Source organism: Girardinichthys multiradiatus, chromosome 2 (assembly GCF_021462225.1).
Source record: "Girardinichthys multiradiatus isolate DD_20200921_A chromosome 2, DD_fGirMul_XY1, whole genome shotgun sequence".
NCBI lineage: Eukaryota > Metazoa > Chordata > Actinopteri > Cyprinodontiformes > Goodeidae > Girardinichthys > Girardinichthys multiradiatus.
This window is the reverse complement of record NC_061795.1, coordinates 29,514,994-29,533,038: the sequence shown is the minus strand read 5'-3', so window position 1 is coordinate 29,533,038 and position 18,045 is coordinate 29,514,994. Positions and strand designations below refer to the sequence as shown.

The 18,045-nt window shown below is 40.1% G+C and overlaps 1 protein-coding gene across 1 annotated transcript in view; it reads right to left on the bottom strand.

Annotated features, from left to right (window-relative positions):
• Positions 1 to 18,045, bottom strand: part of otogl (otogelin-like) — a 47,957-nt gene that overhangs the window by 21,691 nt on the left and 8,221 nt on the right. The window contains exons 10-29 of the mRNA XM_047382189.1: positions 15,726 to 15,832; positions 15,513 to 15,619; positions 15,275 to 15,400; positions 15,082 to 15,190; positions 14,963 to 15,009; positions 13,843 to 13,988; positions 11,862 to 11,988; positions 11,549 to 11,726; positions 11,353 to 11,477; positions 11,059 to 11,268; positions 8,587 to 8,755; positions 8,377 to 8,451; positions 8,105 to 8,148; positions 7,728 to 7,893; positions 5,668 to 5,775; positions 5,349 to 5,487; positions 4,623 to 4,757; positions 4,361 to 4,507; positions 2,680 to 2,799; positions 2,314 to 2,430 (exon numbers count right to left, since the gene is read on the bottom strand). Of these exons, the coding sequence (XP_047238145.1) occupies positions 2,314 to 2,430; positions 2,680 to 2,799; positions 4,361 to 4,507; positions 4,623 to 4,757; positions 5,349 to 5,487; positions 5,668 to 5,775; positions 7,728 to 7,893; positions 8,105 to 8,148; positions 8,377 to 8,451; positions 8,587 to 8,755; positions 11,059 to 11,268; positions 11,353 to 11,477; positions 11,549 to 11,726; positions 11,862 to 11,988; positions 13,843 to 13,988; positions 14,963 to 15,009; positions 15,082 to 15,190; positions 15,275 to 15,400; positions 15,513 to 15,619; positions 15,726 to 15,832 (2,502 nt within the window). The remainder of the gene's footprint in view (positions 1 to 2,313; positions 2,431 to 2,679; positions 2,800 to 4,360; positions 4,508 to 4,622; positions 4,758 to 5,348; positions 5,488 to 5,667; positions 5,776 to 7,727; positions 7,894 to 8,104; positions 8,149 to 8,376; positions 8,452 to 8,586; positions 8,756 to 11,058; positions 11,269 to 11,352; positions 11,478 to 11,548; positions 11,727 to 11,861; positions 11,989 to 13,842; positions 13,989 to 14,962; positions 15,010 to 15,081; positions 15,191 to 15,274; positions 15,401 to 15,512; positions 15,620 to 15,725; positions 15,833 to 18,045) is intronic.

The following is an 18,045-nucleotide window of genomic DNA, read 5'->3' as shown; positions in this document are numbered from 1 at the left end:
TGACTGAAGCATTCATTTTCTGCAAGTAATCCAATTAAACAACCTAATAAAAACAGAACGAAACCAATATGTTTTATTCATTTATGACCCAGTGCTGCATGGTCTACCTTTGTATTCTGATTGGGTCTCACTTTACTCATCAATCAATGACGTTACAAATGCGGCAGGGCTTTTCTGACATCGACCGATATTTTGTCCTTTCATCTACTGAGTCGCAATACAGTTGGAACCAAATGTTTACATACACTGTATGAAAATACACCTTTATTTTATCACTGTCTCATGACATGTCAGACTAAACCTTTAGTTAGGATTACAAAAGTTATTTATGTTTGCAAATGCAAGAATAATGCATTTTTCAGAGATTCTTAAAAGTTTGAAGTTTATATGTACCAAGATAACTATGCATTTAAACCTGGGTGGACAATAATGGGTGTTATGGCCTGGTGTCCTGCATGTTTTAGTTATGTGCCTCCTCCAAGATACTAAAATGAAATAGCTGACTTATGTTCTTATGTCCAATTCTACCGGAGCCTTCTTAAAACCAGTTCACGTTATCCAGGTGTGTTCAAGCAGATAAACATCTAAAACATACAGGACCAGCCCTGCTTTAGATGATTTGGGGAAGCATAGAAGATTATTTTATGGGTTTGTAAGCCTATATGATATGTTAATTCACAGCAGCTGAGCAGAATGGAGGTGCACATGTGGAGGTATCTTAGGGCGACACCACAAACATGCTGCTTCCTCGTGTGACGTAAAAAAACCAAAATAAATCTGCCGAGGCATCAGAACAAAAATTGTGGATTTTCAATAGTCTGGTTCATTCTTGTGCACAATTTCCAGATGTGTGAATGTGCCATGTTCATCTGTTGATCAATTGCATGCATGTAGAAACAGCATCATAATGTTCAAGAAGGAGATGGGTTCAATGCCACAAAGATTAATGTGCTTTGGTGATAAATGTGCCAAACACCTAAAGAGAAAACGTGAAGGACGTTGTGTAGATGCTGGCTAAAGCTGGTTAGACAGTGTCATTATTACCAGTGAAACAAGTCTAGTACCACTATGGGCTAACGGGCAACCAGAGGAGAAGAAGCCTTCACCTTCAAAAGCCACATCAAAAGATGGTTTGTAAAAGGACATGAACCTTAACTTTTTGCGACATACCGTGGGGTTTTGCCCCTACTGACCTTCATTACATTTGGAGGAAAAAGCGGGCGGCTTGCAAGTCTGAGAACACCATCCCGACCTCCTGTGAAGTACGGAGGTGGTAGCATCATGTTGTGTGGGTGTTTAGTTTTTTGGGCAGGAAGGACTAGTGCAATTCAGGGTTATTGGTAGTGGAAATAATGAAGATCAGAACTTCAGCCAGGAAGGTAAAGCCAAGGGAGCAAATGGGTCTTCCAAAGGTCCCACAGAAAATTTGCAGACAGAGCTGAAAAGCGGCCTACAAACCTGCCTTGGGTACACCAGTTGTGTCACGAGGAATGGGGCAAAATTCCAGCAAACTATTGTGAGAAGGTGTAAAAGGACAGGTTTGACCCAAGTAATTAACTTTATAAGCAATTCTGCCAAATATTAAGGACATGTATGTAAACTCTGGAATTTGAAGAAAGTTGTGAAATATTCTGTCAAAAAGTCTCTCTCTATTCTTGTTCTTGAATTTATTTTTTCTTTATTCCAGCTGATTTAAAACAAGAAAAAGTTTAGTCCAATTTAAAGTTAGGCACAAGAATAAAGGTGTTATGTGTCATTTTTAACTATTATGGACAGTTTACACCTTGGTTATGTGTATTTTAAACCAAAAAATGCTCACTTAGGAATTTCATGACCTGGATGGCTGAGAATCCACATGGATTTTATAGATAAGAAGTTCTAACACTAACAGGAGCTTCCACTTTCAAATGATCCGGATTTTCTATCATATTCTAAAAGACATACTCCTATATATATTATTTGTTTGCATTTAATTGGTTGATTATCTATGTAACATAGGTTACCACACTCACATCAATGGTCCAGAGACTATTTCTGTGAAAGCAAACACGGCTCCATCTACTGGTAATAAACAGATAAACAGTACTTCAATTTAAGAAAAAACACTAAGTTTGTGTGTTTGTGGAGCCTAGCATCTGGTGTGCAGTTTATCAAACAAAAAGTGTATGTGCTGGGGATCAGTTAAGAAGAGTTCCCATAACCCCTCTCCAACCCCTTCTCCCCTGTTAAAAGCAGGATAACCTTTCCATGGCAGCATTTACTCTGTATGAATGTGTGTGTTGGCGACTGTGTGTCCATTTTAGTGGCACTTACCACGTTGTGACAGGGTGCAAAGACATCGCTGTAGAGGAGAGCACACTCCCTCTTAGCGTACGGCTGTCTCCCCAAGTCCCTTTCACACGGTCGCTCAACTATGTAGTCACTTTCACACTAAAACACACACACACACACACACACACACACACACACACACACACACACACACACACACAGAGGGAGATCAAGTGTCTGATTACTCTTAAATATCACAGCGTACTCGAGGGAGACCAGCTCAAGAGCAACAGGGAACGGAAGAGGAGTGAGTGAGTGAGTGAGTGCGGGAGACGTTTATAGACAAAGACACAGAGAAGAAAGGAGATGGAGGAAAGATCAATGCAGTAAGGCTAAGCTGAGTCATACCTGTCCCAGAGCCCAGCTGTTTCCAAATGTCTGTGCATTACTGACCTCCATGTGGCTGGATGTGGTCATATCATTCACTGTCACACTGTCGAAATTTCCACACAGGCCACTGAGGAGACCCTGGAGGAAAAAACAGAGAAATAAGTCACATAAAAATGTTTATGCTGATTTAATTTTTTTGCATTACAGCAAACTTCTATGTATTTTGCTTGGATTTTATGAGAATGTCTATTAAAAAGTAGTGCATAATTATAAAGTGAAAGGAAAATAACACTTGGTTTTCAGATTTCTTTTTTTACAAATCTAAAAATCTATTTGGTGTGCATACATATTCAACCCTCCCTCAGTCATTTGGAACTACAGAACCAGCTTTTGCCCTAAATACAGCTGCACATCTTTTAGAGTATGTCTCTAAAGAAGGAGATCCTTGTTCATTCTTCTTTGTTAAAAGCTCATGCTCAGATTAAATGGAGAACATCTGCAAACAGCAATACTCAGGTCCAATTAGATTTATGTCTGGACTTTAACTAGTCTATTCTTTAGCTCTGGCTGCAAGTTAAAGGTTATTGTCCTGCTGGAAGGTGAACTACAGATGACTGTGGCTCAGTGGGAAGAGCAGTTGTCTTGCAATCTGAAAGTTGTGGGTTAGATCCCAGCTTCCTCTTGATAGCACTTGAGCTGCTCACTGATCTGCATATTGGTTAATGAATGTCTGTGCAACTGGGTAAATGTGGCTCTAGTGTAAAGCACTTTGTATGGTCGATATAACTGTAAAAATGCTATATACACTCAATCTGTTTATCATTCTGTCTTGGTGAAAATCTCCCTGTATTTAGCTCCATCCATATTTCCATCAGCTCAGATCAGCTCTGTCCCTGATAGAGAAAACCATCCTAACAGCATGATTCTGCCAACACCATTCAAGCTGACGTGAAATTAGTTTGCATAGTTTTTGGCGAGTAGGCCAAAGTGCTTTGGTCCCATCTGACCTGAGCACCTTCTTACACATGTTTGCTGTGGCTTGTAGCAAACTTTAAATGAATTTCCTTATAACTTTTATTTTAACAATAGTTTTCTTCTTGCCACTCCTCCATAATTGCTAGATTTGAGGAGTACAAGGCTAACAGCTGTGCTATCAACAGAGTCTTCTAGCTGCAGCTCCTCTAGAGCTAGCATGCTCTTTCTCAGATTAATACTTTCCTTGCTTTAAACTGCTCCATCACTTTATCCCTGACCTGTCTAGTGTGTCTTGATGATGCTGTTTGTGCTCCAAGATTTCTAACAAAGCTTCACAACCATCACAGGGCAGCTGCATTTATTCTGTGATTAAATAACTTAAAGGTAAACTGCAAATTAGATGACCTCAGAAGGCAATTAGTTGCACTGGATTTTATTTAGGGGTATCAAATTAAACGAGGCCCTAAACAAATGAATGCCACATTTTTTAGGTTTGCATTTGACAGATATTTTAAAGACAATTTGTAATGTTCCTTTCACCTCACAGTTTCCCATTACTTTGGGTTCACATAGATCCACTAAGAACACACAGAAATTTGTGGTTTATAATGTGACAAATTGTGAAAATGTTCCAGGAGTATGAAACTATACAAGGCTCTATTTTTTTTAAATTCTTTAGACCACACTTTTATAAATTTGAGAAAATGATGCTCTTTGTTCGCACCTTCCAGCAGGGTCCAGCTCTGATATGTACAGTAGTCTTGCGGTCCCAGAGGATGGTCAGATCCTGACTGGAGAAATGGACCACGGTGTAGTAGCCTGCGTTCCACAGCTCAAACTCCGAACCCCGACCCACAACAGTAGAAGGACTCTAAGCAGGGAGTACAAGTGAAAAGTATGGGATAGATGTTTTTATTAAAAAATGAACATGTTTATGACTTGCTGTGGAAATATTTATAGTGTAACTCTGTGTGTAGATCCTGTACAGGATTGCCAGAGTTGTCAGTGAAGTAAATTTTGGTAAGTCCCACGTGAACGACCAGTATTTTCATGCACACAATGCCGCTCTCATAGCAGTCCTTGTTTTGGGCAACAATGGACACTTCGGTTTCTCCAGCACTCTGGTGAGAGAGGAAGAAATATATTACTTTCGCTCCTGTCCGACTGTATGTAAAGAGCAGCTGTAGCTAAAATATTTTCATTTGTATGTTAAGAATTACAGAAATGCCAGAAACATCTATCCAGCGTAAATATACTCGAGCTGACTAAACAAGGAAGTAGAGTTGAGATGTTAAGAAGAAACTCTGACTTATTTCCCCTATTCTTTTTCAGGCCTGCGCGTTGGCCAGCAGTCGGCTGGGTCTGAACCAGAATGTCTGCACTGCTAATTCTAATTCTATATCCCTGGGAGCGCAGGAGCCCAGGGGTTTGATGCGAACACTGGTTTCTTTGTACCACTTTCAGCTTTGCTCAACGTCTGCTTGCGTTACTGTGGCCCACACCCAGCTGTGCTCTCGCTAACACACACAATAATCTGCTCTAATTAAAACCAACTCCCTTTTTCGAGATTAGAAATGACCTTAGATCTTGTTTCCCAGATTTAAATCAATCATTCTAGGGCCTGGAAATGTTAAGAAGACGTTCCTCTTCAAACGCTGACCCACAGAGAGAATCCCTTTTTATCATGCATGATGCAAGCAGAATCGACTCACTTTAAGCAGGTAAACCTGGCAGTCGGTTTGGTAGTCGTATTCAAGTCCATCAAAGGTGTGGTAGTGCCTGTCGCTGTACACAGTACATACAGCTGGACATGGAGAGTAGCTGCAGTTAAAATAGCCCCGATGGCACAAACTTGGAGGACAGGTGCACAAGAGATTAGCAGAGAGAAAAAAAAGATGGAGTAGTGTGAATTTAATTACTTTGTTTTGCTTATAAAGTTTAAACCACTACTGCAGAACTATACCTTTATTGATTCATGTATACGGTACTATATAAAAGAAAGAAAATAATGAGGACAGGAGACACATTTACCATCGGTAGCAAGATGTTTCCACAACTTGTCCAGGCAGGTATTCAAGTCCAAGCCAAGCGCAGGGGCAGTTCTCTGGATAGTAACACTCGCCCTGGTGCAGCACGAGCCTTTAAACAGATAAAACACAGGTGGAACACACACACCTTTCAAGTAAATACATAACATCTTAATGCTTCACTCATTAATTAAAACTGATTAGAGATTCAGACAAGCTTCCAGGCAGCCAGTGCTTTAATTAATGCTAGTTGGTTAAGCCGTTTAAATCCAGGAAATCTAATAGAGGTCAAAATCCCTGTTGGTTGAGAGTAATGAACAAATTCAATTCAGTTGTGACTAATCAGTAGTCATTAGGACAAATGACTGCCATGACTGTAAACTGAAATTGTTCAAACTAAAGGTAATAATGTTTCATACATACATTGACTTGCAAGCATTTTCATACCCCCTTGACCTTTGTCACATTCTGTATTAAAGCAACCACAAACCTTAATGTATTTTATTTGGATTTAATGGGATATAGCCCCCAATGTACATATAATTGTGAATTAAAAGTTTAAATGGGTTTTCATTTACAAAAAAAAAAAAAATGAAAACATGAAAAAGCATGGCTTGCCTTTTATATTAGCCCTCCGTTACTTCAATAGCTCTAAATAAAATCTAGCGCAACCAGAAGTCACCCAATAGCTAAACAGTCTGTCAGTAAGTAGTATCTAGATAAATACAGCTTTTCTCAGATTGTGCCAGAAGTCAGGTAGAAGCATTAATGAACAAACAGCATCATGAAGATCATTGAAACAAAGAAAGTCCGCATTTTGGTACATAGCAACCATGCAGAAAAAAGGTGTTGTGGTCAGATGAGACCAGAACTGAACCTTACACCACGACATCCCAACATGGTAGTGGCGGTATCATACTGTGAGAATACTTTTCCTAAACAGGGACAGAAAAACTGGTCAGAACTGATGGGAAAATGGATGAAGCTAAGAACAGAGGTCCCAAAAAATATGAGATTGGGTGGAGGTCCAAGTTCCAGGAGGACAACGACCCCAACCATTCAGCCAAAGCCACAAAGGATTGGATTAGATCAGTGGTTGAAAGACTTTTTACAACAAGTACCACCTCGGTAAATACCAAGTTTTTCAAGTAGCACCATTTTTACTCAGAAGCTGAAACATCCAATTTTACTTAAAAATAACAGAACGCCCCCCCAGCTGTCAAACGTCTGATTCAGGAAGTTGTGGGTTCTCATCAACTCTGACTTCAAAATCCAATAAGGCTGCCTTGAAACTATCTGATTAATAGCACTTTGATTATTTGTATCTCATTAAATCTTTAACAATCACAGTTATACAACCTCATTGAGTAAACATGCTGCTGTGATGTACAAAAGTACAAATACAAAGAAATATATACATATTAAGTTGTACTGCTAAGAGTAGTTAGCCTGATCAGTGAGCCCATAATCAACAAATCCCACTGGTTTTCAAACTCGAAACCAGAACATAGTGAAGTTGGTTATTCCAAGATCCAAGTTCCAACTAGAAATGAATAGAACATAATGTGTAGACATCATCATTTGTTCCTGTATTCACTGTCATCCACTTAATCACTTTGAGAATTGAGATTTGATCAAAGCATATTTATCTGCTAGAATGGCCCATTAACAGTCCACACTTAAATCCAAGACTAATGAAAGGGAAAATTCAAAAATAAGAAAGCAAAGATGGCAGCCTCTAGATGGGCAAAGCTGGTTAAGACATAACCTAAAAGACTTGCAGCTGCAATTGAAGCAAAATGTGGCTCAAGAAAGTAATGCGTACAAATACATGTCACATTTTTAACACTTTGTCCCGAAAGCCTGAAAACCAAGTGTAATTTTCCTTCAACAATTATAGACTACTTTATGATGGTCTATCACATAAAATCCCAAGAAAATGAAATATGTGTTTGTAAAGTGACAAAAAAGAGAAATAGTTCTGGGGTAAAAGATAGCTTGCAAGTCCCTGTCTGTAAAATAAATAGTGCAAAAACAATGGAAGAAGGAAAGTCCTTATATTACCCTGGAGGACAGACACAGCCTGATATGCACGGTGTATTGGGTGGGCACGTGAGGTTCAACATCAGGTTACGGCAGGTCGGTGCACAAGCCACGCCTTTGCTCTGCTCCGTGCAGCTGTGATACACTTTTCCCTCCGGACATTCTCCCACCTCTACGCTATCTGGTTCTGCAACATTCAGACACCCATGCACTCAGCAAAATCATTGCACCAGTCGCTTAAAATATCAACAGCAGCTGCGAGTCATGAGAAACCATTTCCAACTTCAGAAATGAAGCTCTTGATTTCAATGAGCGGGATACAGTCTGGAAGGGCACTTTGTTGGAACGAACAAGAGAAGGAGCTAACGGGAGAGAGCAGAGGGGAGCAGAGAGATTACCTTTTTCTTCTGGCTCACACTCCATCTTCCCATTTCTGCACAGGCTGGTGAAGTAGACATGAGAGAGAAAGCGTCAAGTGTTTGTGAAAAGGAATGATGCCATCAAACACAATCTGAGTTTGAGAGCTTTACGTCTCATATGACAATAACTCAAGCTTTTATTCCTTCTCAAATGAATCAAATCGTGTGTTTCGGAATGGCAGAGTGTAGTTAGGAGAGCAGGAGAAGAACGTTATAAATTTTAAGACCTAGACAGAGCAGCTGTGACCTACCAAGGGCCAGATGCACTGAAGGTCACTTCTCCTGGCTGCGACACACCACCCATGGAGTAGCAATGACACTGTGACCTGACGAGAAACTCATTGCATTATTTTGATGCTTTCTATGTTGATTTGCAGAAAAATGATTCATGAAAGCCTTTTTCAGTTGCGCTCAAAGCCACTTGTTTTTTAAGGATAAAATAGGAAATGCATCTTTCTTACAACTGCACACAACGCCTGCGCACGTCGTCGTAGTAACTGCCATCTGGACAGCCGCAACCCTCTGCGCAGTCAGTCGGGTCGCAGGTCTCGGTGTTGGCAAGTGCACGACAGGATCGGCCACAGGATGACACACATGAGTGAAACAGCATTCCTCCAAGGCATACAACTCCTAAACCAGCAACATCCAACAAAAATCAGACAATACAATATAACTGAAAATGTTATTTATTTAACTAATTTCAGTAAAATAATGAACATTTCTATTAATGTTGATGATTATGGCTTACAGCTAAATAAAACCCCAAAATTTAGTTTCTCAGAAAATCATAAAACTCCAATAAAATTATTTTTAATATAGAAATGTAATGGCCTAGACAAGGCCATAAGGAAGACAGTTGTCCAGCAGTGATTGACACCTTCCATAAAAAAAGCCACAACAGGTCATTCCTACAAAAAAAAAAAAAATAGGTGGGTAAAGCGTGCTGGATCTTAGCATATTAATGGGAAATTGAGTGGAAGAAAAAGATGTTGTAGAAAAGGGGCAAAACCAGTAGGCATAACGGTAGCCTTGAGATGATTGTGAAATAAAGCCTATCCAAGAGTTTGGGGAAATTCACAAGATGGGGACTGCCACTAGAGTTTGTGCTTCAAATGCCACCAAACACAAATACAATGTGAATACATGGGCATTCATATTCATTGTGCTAAGCCACTGCTAAGTTATTTAGCATTTTATTTGAAGATGAGCGACACCAGATCTAAAAAGGAAGACGAGCTGTTAAAGCAATTAAAGCAGCCTTGGCTTCCTTAAGACCTCAGCAGATCCACAAGCTGATCGCTGTGATATTTTGCTGCAGTGATGTATTAATTCATGCAGAAGGAGCCCCAACCAAGTATGGAGTGCATATACAGGGGTTGGACAATGAAACTGAAACACCTGGTTTTAGACCACAATAATTTATTAGTATGGTGTAGGGCCTCCTTTTGAGGCCAATCCAGCATCAATTCATCTTGGGAATGACATATACAAGTCCTGCACAGTGGTCAGAGGGATTTTAAGCCATTCTTCTTGCAGGATAGTGGCCAGGTCACTACGTGATACTGGTGGAGGAAAACGTTTCCTGACTCGCTCCTCCAAAACACCCCATAGTGGCTCAATAATATTTAGATGTGGTGACTGTGCAGGCCATGGGAGATGTTCAACTTCACTTTCATGTTCATCAAACCAATCTTTCACCAGTCTTGCTATGTGTATTGGTGCATTGTCATCCTGATACTCGGCACCGCCTTCAGGATACAATGTTTGAACCATTGGATGCACATGGTCCTCAAGAATGGTTCGGTAGTCCTTGGCAGTGACCCGCCCATCCAAGTATTGGGCCAAGGGAATGCCATGATATGGCAGCCCAAACCATCACTGATCCACCCCCATGCTTCACTCTGGGCATGCAACAGTCTGGGTGGTACGCTTCTTTGGGGCTTCTCCACACCGTAACTCTCCCAGATGTGGGGAAAACAGTAAAGGTGGACTCATCAGAGAACAATACATGTTTCACATTGTCCACAGCCCAAGATTTGCGCTCCTTGCACCATTGAAACCGACATTTGGCATTGGCATGTGTGACCAAAGGTTTGGCTATAGCAACCCGGCCGTGTATATTGACCCTGTGGAGTTCTGGTGGAAACAAGAGAGTTGAGGTTCACATTTAATTCTGCCGTAATTTGGGCAGCCGTGGTTTTATGTTTTTTGGATACAATCCGGGTTAGCACCCGAACATCCCTTTCAGACAGCTTCCTCTTGCGTCCACAGTTAATCCTGTTGGATGTGGTTCGTCCTTCTTGGTGGTATGCTGACATTACCCTGGATACCGTGGCTCTTGATACATCACAAAGACTTGCTGTCTTGGTCACAGATGCGCCAGCAAGACGTGCACCAACAATTTGTCCTCTTTTGAACTCTGGTATGTCACCCATAATGTTGTGTGCATTTCAATATTTTGAGCAAAACTGTGCTCTTACCCTGCTAATTGAACCTTCACACTCTGCTCTTACTGGTGCAATGTGCAATCAATGAAGACTGGCTACCAGGCTGGTCCAATTTAGCCATGAAACCTCCCACACTAAAATGACAGGTGTTTCAGTTTCATTGTTCAACCCCTGTACTTTATAGCGCATCTAGGACATGTATGTATTAAGTCTCTTTTATTTAATTTGATGTAATATTCTGTTTTTCTGAGATTTGGGTTTCAATTAGCTTTAAGCCATAATTATCAATATTAACACAAATAAAGACTTGAAATGACTCACTCTGGGGGTAATGAATTAATATAATGTGTTTCACACCTTGTATTACTGAAATAAATACCTTTTTGATAATATTTCTATTTAGTGTGACACATCTGCATAAATGATCTCAGGGTGTATATAAAAAGGTATTTTGACACGCGTTCCACAAACCAGATGCTTACTTACCGCACTCAGAGACGTGCGATCTGAAATTAACGTCGACTCCATGTTTGGAGCAGAGGTAAGTGTAGTGAGCCAGCGCAGTGCACAGACAGCTGCTCCCACAGCGACAGGCCTGGTATCGGCACTGTTGCTGGTAGCTGATTGGACTGATGTGGCCATGACATGGAGAAAACACACTCTCCAAAAGCACATCACACTGCGAAGCATAGTAAACTGGCACACAGGCAAAATGATCACCATGGACTGACCGAGCCAAGACACTGAAGATCTAATGGTAAAATTCATTAAAATAATTACCATTGTGCTGATTCATCTCACATGGGTCTATAATGGGAAGATTAACTGGAGCGACACAAGCAGACGACACTTTCCAAGCATTGGCATGAAGCTGAGGAGTACCTTCTATCATCCCTGCTGGAGACCTGCAAAACAGAAAAAGCAGTCAACAAAAACATTTTCAACCTTTATGTTTGAGTGGAAGGAATGTGCTTACAGGAAATCGTCTCTTAGGTTTCCGTTAAAAGTTCCACAAAGTCCCAACGTTTGTCCACGCCACTGGCTGATGAGCTGCAAATACACCCGCCCTCCTTGACCGTCATAATGCAGGCGTAAACCAATGCCTGCTTTCAGCTGTGTGAACACAGAGGTCAGTCTGTTCACCTCCACCGCATCTGTACATCCAGAGAAAATGGTGCACTTTTTAAAGTTATGTTCTCCAACAAGAAAAAAACTAATGTTTGAAATGCTTTTGTTCTAGAGTCTAATTGTGCTATAAACTATGAAGTATAATCATTTGTAGCCTCTACCATCAACATAGGGCAGGGCAGGTGCTGGGTTGACGCCAATTATCACCTCCCCTTCTCTTGTCAAGGTGATCTGATGAGTCCCATCTTCATCCAAAACCACAGTCACTGACTGAATACACACCTGCTGCTGCCATTAAACAGAATTACAGAATACCCATCATGTCATGGAAATACACACAAAATACATATACTGTACATCAACAGGGCATTGAATGATCAGTAATTAAAGGACAAAACAAAGGATAGTGCATCTATTGCATTTTAAATTGTTAAAATATCTTTCACCCATCAATGTTTGCAGTGGTTGTCAGGTCAGAAGAGGAGTTTTTCCCAATATGTAAAAATCTATGTATTTACAGTGTCTTCCACAAGAATTTGTATCATCTTACCTTTTTCATAGAGTTTAATACATTGTATGGGAATTTTGATGTACCAGACAAACACAAAGTACCACACAAGTGTAAGGGGGAAGGAAAAATACTACATGGTTTCCCTTTTTTTTTAACATATAAGAATCTGAAAATTGTAGCATGCATTTGTGTTAACCCCCGGGGTTCAATACTTTGTAGACCTACCATTTACTGCAATAGCAGCTGTAATCCAACTGTACACATGAAAAGACTGAAATTCACCCATTCTTTGCAAAATACCACAAGCTAAATCAGATTGGATTGATGTGTCTGTGAACATAAACGTTCCAAAATTTCCCAACTTTAGGTCTGGGCTTTGACTGGGCCATTGTAACACATGGATTTGCTTTTATTTAAACCATTTCATTGTAGTTTTGGCTCTAAGCTTCTAGATGTCCTGTGGAAAGGTCCTGCTGCCCCTGTTTCAAGTCTTTTGAAGCCTCTAACAGGTATTCTTCCAGGATTAAAGTTTACTGCAACACTAAGCTATCAGTTTTAGTTTGCAGTAATTCCAATTTTAGATGCTGCATTAAACAGTGCTCTGTGAGATGTCCAAAGCTGTGGGTATTGTTTTGTAATCTACCCCTGCTGTATGGTTCTCCAGCACTTTTTCCACAACATGTCTGCTTTGTTTTTTGGTCTTCATGATGCTGTTTGCTCACCAATATTTTCAAACCAATAAATGGAAGCTATGTACCAATTAAGTGGATTCTAAAGACTATTAGTTTCTATGGATTTCTTTAAGGAGTACCAGCTTAAAGGGAATATTAACAAACTCCACATGAAAACAAAATAATTAAAACTGTGCATCATCTTCCTTTCCCTTCACAATTATCCACTACTTTGTGGTGTTCTATCACAAAAAAATCTAATTAAAGACAATTTAATCTGTTGTGAAAATGTGACAAGGTTTATGTAACATTTCTGCAAGGCTCTGTACACAAACTAGACAAAACACATGTCTATCTGAAGGTAAACATATATCTTCGAACACAATAACAGTCAGGTTTAGAAACTGGTTTGAGTCTATTAGTAGAATAAAACCAAAGGGTGTCTGCAGAAAGATTGATTAGGAAAAAATATAAAGAGTCATTATGAACAAACTTAGATTAAATGATACAAAAACCCATTTCTTATAGCTGAGATAATGTCCACTGTGTCTGTAAAAGAAATTTCTGACGATAAAGCACAGGTGTGGAAGTGCTAACACAGGACTCTAGAATCAAACAGGAAAAGAAAAACACTTTTTTTTTAATATATAAAACTATAAAAACTCTAATCTAATCAGGCACCTAATCAGGCACCACATCAACTGTATATGTTTAGACCAGAAGTATAAGAAAAACAAACCCTTCAACCAAGAACAGCTAAGAAACAAAGCATGGTGGAACATCTCAGAAAGGTGCATTTAAAAATTAGATTAAAACAAGATAAGAAAGATACAAAAACAAATACCACGCAGTCTAACTTAAACGTAATGCTGTCACCATGACAATAACATTGACTCACTCAACGCCTGGATTATATTTCTCGGCATTTTACTTCTGTCTGTGTAAGGAACAGGGTGCTACCTCTTCACAGGTGGTATACTGCAGCGTGACAGTGAATTTGGTGCTGCCTCGGCTCTTTGCCAGCACATACTGACACGCACCCGGCTGGAGAAACATCCTGCCATCAAACGTTGTCACAAACACGTCTCCTACGACTGAACACTCAGCTGTGACGTAAAAAAGAGACAAGGAGATTTTTCCACCTCCATTAGTTATCTTCAATCGTGAAAAAATTAGGACACCCCAAATTGAACAATACTGTAAGTTTCTAGCAATATAAATAAACAATAAAAGAAAAGAAAATACCTTCTAAAATTTCCCTAAAATTTAATAAAGACATGAAATTTCTACATAAGAATAAATTAGGATTCTGTGACATTTAGTCCCACATTAAATGGCTAACAAGAGCATTTTCAAGAATGTTTGCCCTGTTTAAACGTCTGAAATTATAATTTGGTGTTCACCTGAGTGTTGAAAAGATTTAACTTTATGCAGTATTACACAAACTATCTGAGGACTTCAGAGAAGAAAAAAAAAAAAGACAGTGGAGTCTGGTAAGGGATTCCTCAAAACAATTTCATATCAGCCAAAAAGCCCATATTTGGCTGTTCAAGCAAGCTCACCCTGAAAGCAGAACACAAGATGCCTCCAAAAACCCTAAAATGTTCTCATGGGACCTAAAGCAAGCTCTTGCTACCATTGGTATAAAGTGCAGGTAACTACAGTCAGAAAGAAACTGCACAAGTTTAACTTTCATGGGAGCTATGCAAGGAGGAAACATTTGTTCTCTAAGGAAAATATTATGGCCAGACAACAGTTTGCTGGAGAAAATGTCATGAAGATGCTGCTGGGTGACCTGAAACAGGATGAACATGCAGCTAAACCCTCAAACATCTAACAGCTGAAAATGAGGAGAGGAGAAAAGTTTCCTCAAACTGATGTCTGAGCTGGTAGATGGCCACAAGAACAGTCTCAATAAAATAATTTAAAATAAAGTGCGTGGGCAAATACATATAAAAATACATATAAAAAAATGAAATTAGTCATTGATATGCAAACATTCCTTTATAAAGAACTAAATACTTTTTAGGGTGTACTAATTTTTTATGTCTGTATCATATTTCCTAAAAAGGAGAGTCACCTGTGCAGTTATTCTCAGTGCAGTTCCATACGCCTCCCATGCAAACACTGAAAACGAAAAACAGGTAATGAGCAGGTCAATTTTCTCATATGTTCAAACAGAATAGGGTTCATACATACCAAACACTGCAGCCCTGTTGAATCACTTGTCCTTGCACATATGATGTTCCATGATAAACACAAGGACACTGAGTAGCAGGAATGCATGTTCCGTTCTGTAAGATAAGACCTGTGTGCAGAGAGCACTTGAATTCAGTCATCTTGACTCATTTTAACAAAAATGGCTAACTATCTTCTTGTTTGGTTTAAATACCATCGGGACAGTAGCAACCATCCAGACAGTGCAGGTTGGTTCCTAGACACTCTTTCTCAAATGTACAGGTGGGAGGACAACAACTGATACAGTCCCTATAAACAAAACTCTCCTCACAGCCGTCATCTGTGAAAGCAGAAACAGGAAACTTAAACATTAAACATAAGAGCTGCCTTGACAACACAGAAGCCTCTTTAACAGGTGTGCATGTGTGTGAAGAGCTGTGGGGGACCCTTACTACATGATGGAAAGCTGTCTCTCCACTCTCTTACAGGATATCCGACATGCGAGCAGGCTCTGGTATATTCAACCAAAGCACGACAAAATGTTTCCTCATCATCGGTCCTAAAAGAAGAACATTTTTGGAAGAACGTGGTGCCTCAAATGGAAGACTATAATCAAACAAACGTTTTGAATGTATACAGTTGTCTGCGATCATGTTACGACTTACCCACAGAGGTCGGAAACACAGCTGGCAACAAAGGGATTTGGGTCGATGTTTTCATGGCAGGACAGAAATGGAAAGAAAAGAAGAGCGCTGCATTTCTCGATGGCGTCCTGCAGGTTTGCCAAAAAATTAAAAGGTAGGAATGAACATAGGAAACAACACATCATTGAAAATATACTGTAGTTCCATGCAAACGTTTATATACACTCGTCATGGAAATGAATATCAAATAAATGTTGGTGTTTTAATATTGCATTAGAACTGTTCTCTTTCCAGGGCGGAATAATTAGAGCTTCAATTTTGTTCAAAAACAAAAGCTGGTAGTACAAGTTGATATAGGATCATTGTCTTTCTGGAACACTTAATTGTGTCCAGGTTTAAACCATCTGACCCACAGGGTCACCCTCAGATGAAGCAAAATTGGTCAGGATGTTCAAGAACAACCAGCTGCCTTTATGAGCAAGCCAAAGTCCTTCTCAATAAAATTTTTAAGGTCAGATGAGACAAAGATAAAGCTCTTTGGACACAATAACAAAACCTAAGCTTGGAATACTCAATGTGAGACTTTAAAAATCTAAGACATCTATACAAACAATCAGGCATGGTGGTGGCAGCATCATACTGAGGGTCAGTTTCACTCCCACTGAAACAATAATGGATGAGGAACATCTCCATATTCTTCAACAAATCAGCAGCTAGATGGCTGAACCTTGGACACAGTTGGGTGTTCTTAAAGGACAAACATACATCCCAAACATACAGGGGTTGGACAATGAAACTGAAACACCTGGTTTTAGACCACAATAATTTATTAGTATGGTGTAGGGCCTCCTTTTGAGGCCAATACAGCCTCAATTCGTCTTGGGAATGACATATACAAGTCCTGCACAGTGGTCAGAGGGATTTTAAGCCATTCTTCTTGCAGGATAGTGGCCAGGTCAATACGTGATACTGGTGGAGGAAAACATTTCCTGACTCGCTCCTCCAAAACACCCCAAAGTGGCTCAATAATATTTAGATCTGGTGACTGTGCAGGCCATGGGAGATGTTCAACTTCACTTTCATGTTCATCAAACCAACCTTTCACCAGTCTTGCTGTGTGTATTGGTGCATTGTCATCCTGATACTCGGCACCGCCTTCAGGATACAATGTTTGAACCATTGGATGCACATGGTCCTCAAGAATGGTTCGGTAGTCCTTGGCAGTGACCCGCCCATCCAAGTATTGAGCCAAGGGAATGCCATGATATGGCAGCCCAAACCATCACTGATCCACCCCCATGCTTCACTCTGGGCATGCAACAATCTGGGTGGTATGCTTCTTTGGGGCTTCTCCACACCGTAACTCTCCCGGATGTGGGGAAAACAATAAAAGGTGGACTCATCAGAGAACAATACATGTTTCACATTGTCCACAGCCCAAGATTTGCGCTCCTTGCACCACTGAAACCGACATTTGGCATTGGCATGGGTGACCAAAGGTTTGGCTATAGCAGCCCAGCCGTGTATATTGACCCTGTGGAGCTCCCGACGGACAGTTCTGGTGGAAACAGGAGAGTTGAGGTGCACATTTAATTCTGCCGTGATTTGGGCAGCCGTGGTTTTATGTTTTTTGGATACAATCCGGGTTAGCACCCAAACATCCCTTTCAGACAGCTTCCTCTTGCATCCACAGTTAATCCTGTTGGATGTGGTTCGTCCTTCTTGGAGGTATGCTGACATTATCCTGGATACCGTGGCCAGCAAGACGTGCACCAACAATTTGTCCTCTTTTGAACTCTGGTATGTCACCCATAATGTTGTGTGCATTTCAATATTTTGAGTAAAACTGTGCTCTTACCCTGCTAATTGAACCTTCACACTCTGCTCTTACTGGTGCAATGTGCAATCAATGAAGACTGGCTACCAGGCTGGTCCAATTTAGCCATGAAACCTCCCACACTAAAATGACAGGTGTTTCAGTTTCATTGTCCAACCCCTGTACATCCCAAAATACCTTAAAACTGCTGTTGGAAAAGGTAAAGCAGGCAAACTGACATCAGTCCCTGGAAATTCATGGAATATGCTGAAAAGCCAAGTTTGTGTCAGTGAATCAATAAATTTAAATTTGCTTTGCTATTTCTGAAAACAAGATAGGTCAAATATTAAGCCAGAAAGATGCCAAGACAATGGCTACAAAAAGCAGGTGGATTTTCTACAACTTGATGGAGACATTTACACAATTATTATACATACAAGCTCAAATCCATTCGAGCCTGTATGTATAATTTCGATCCTGTGTAGATTAGATAAAACCCACAAATACTTTCTTTTTTTCTTTCTC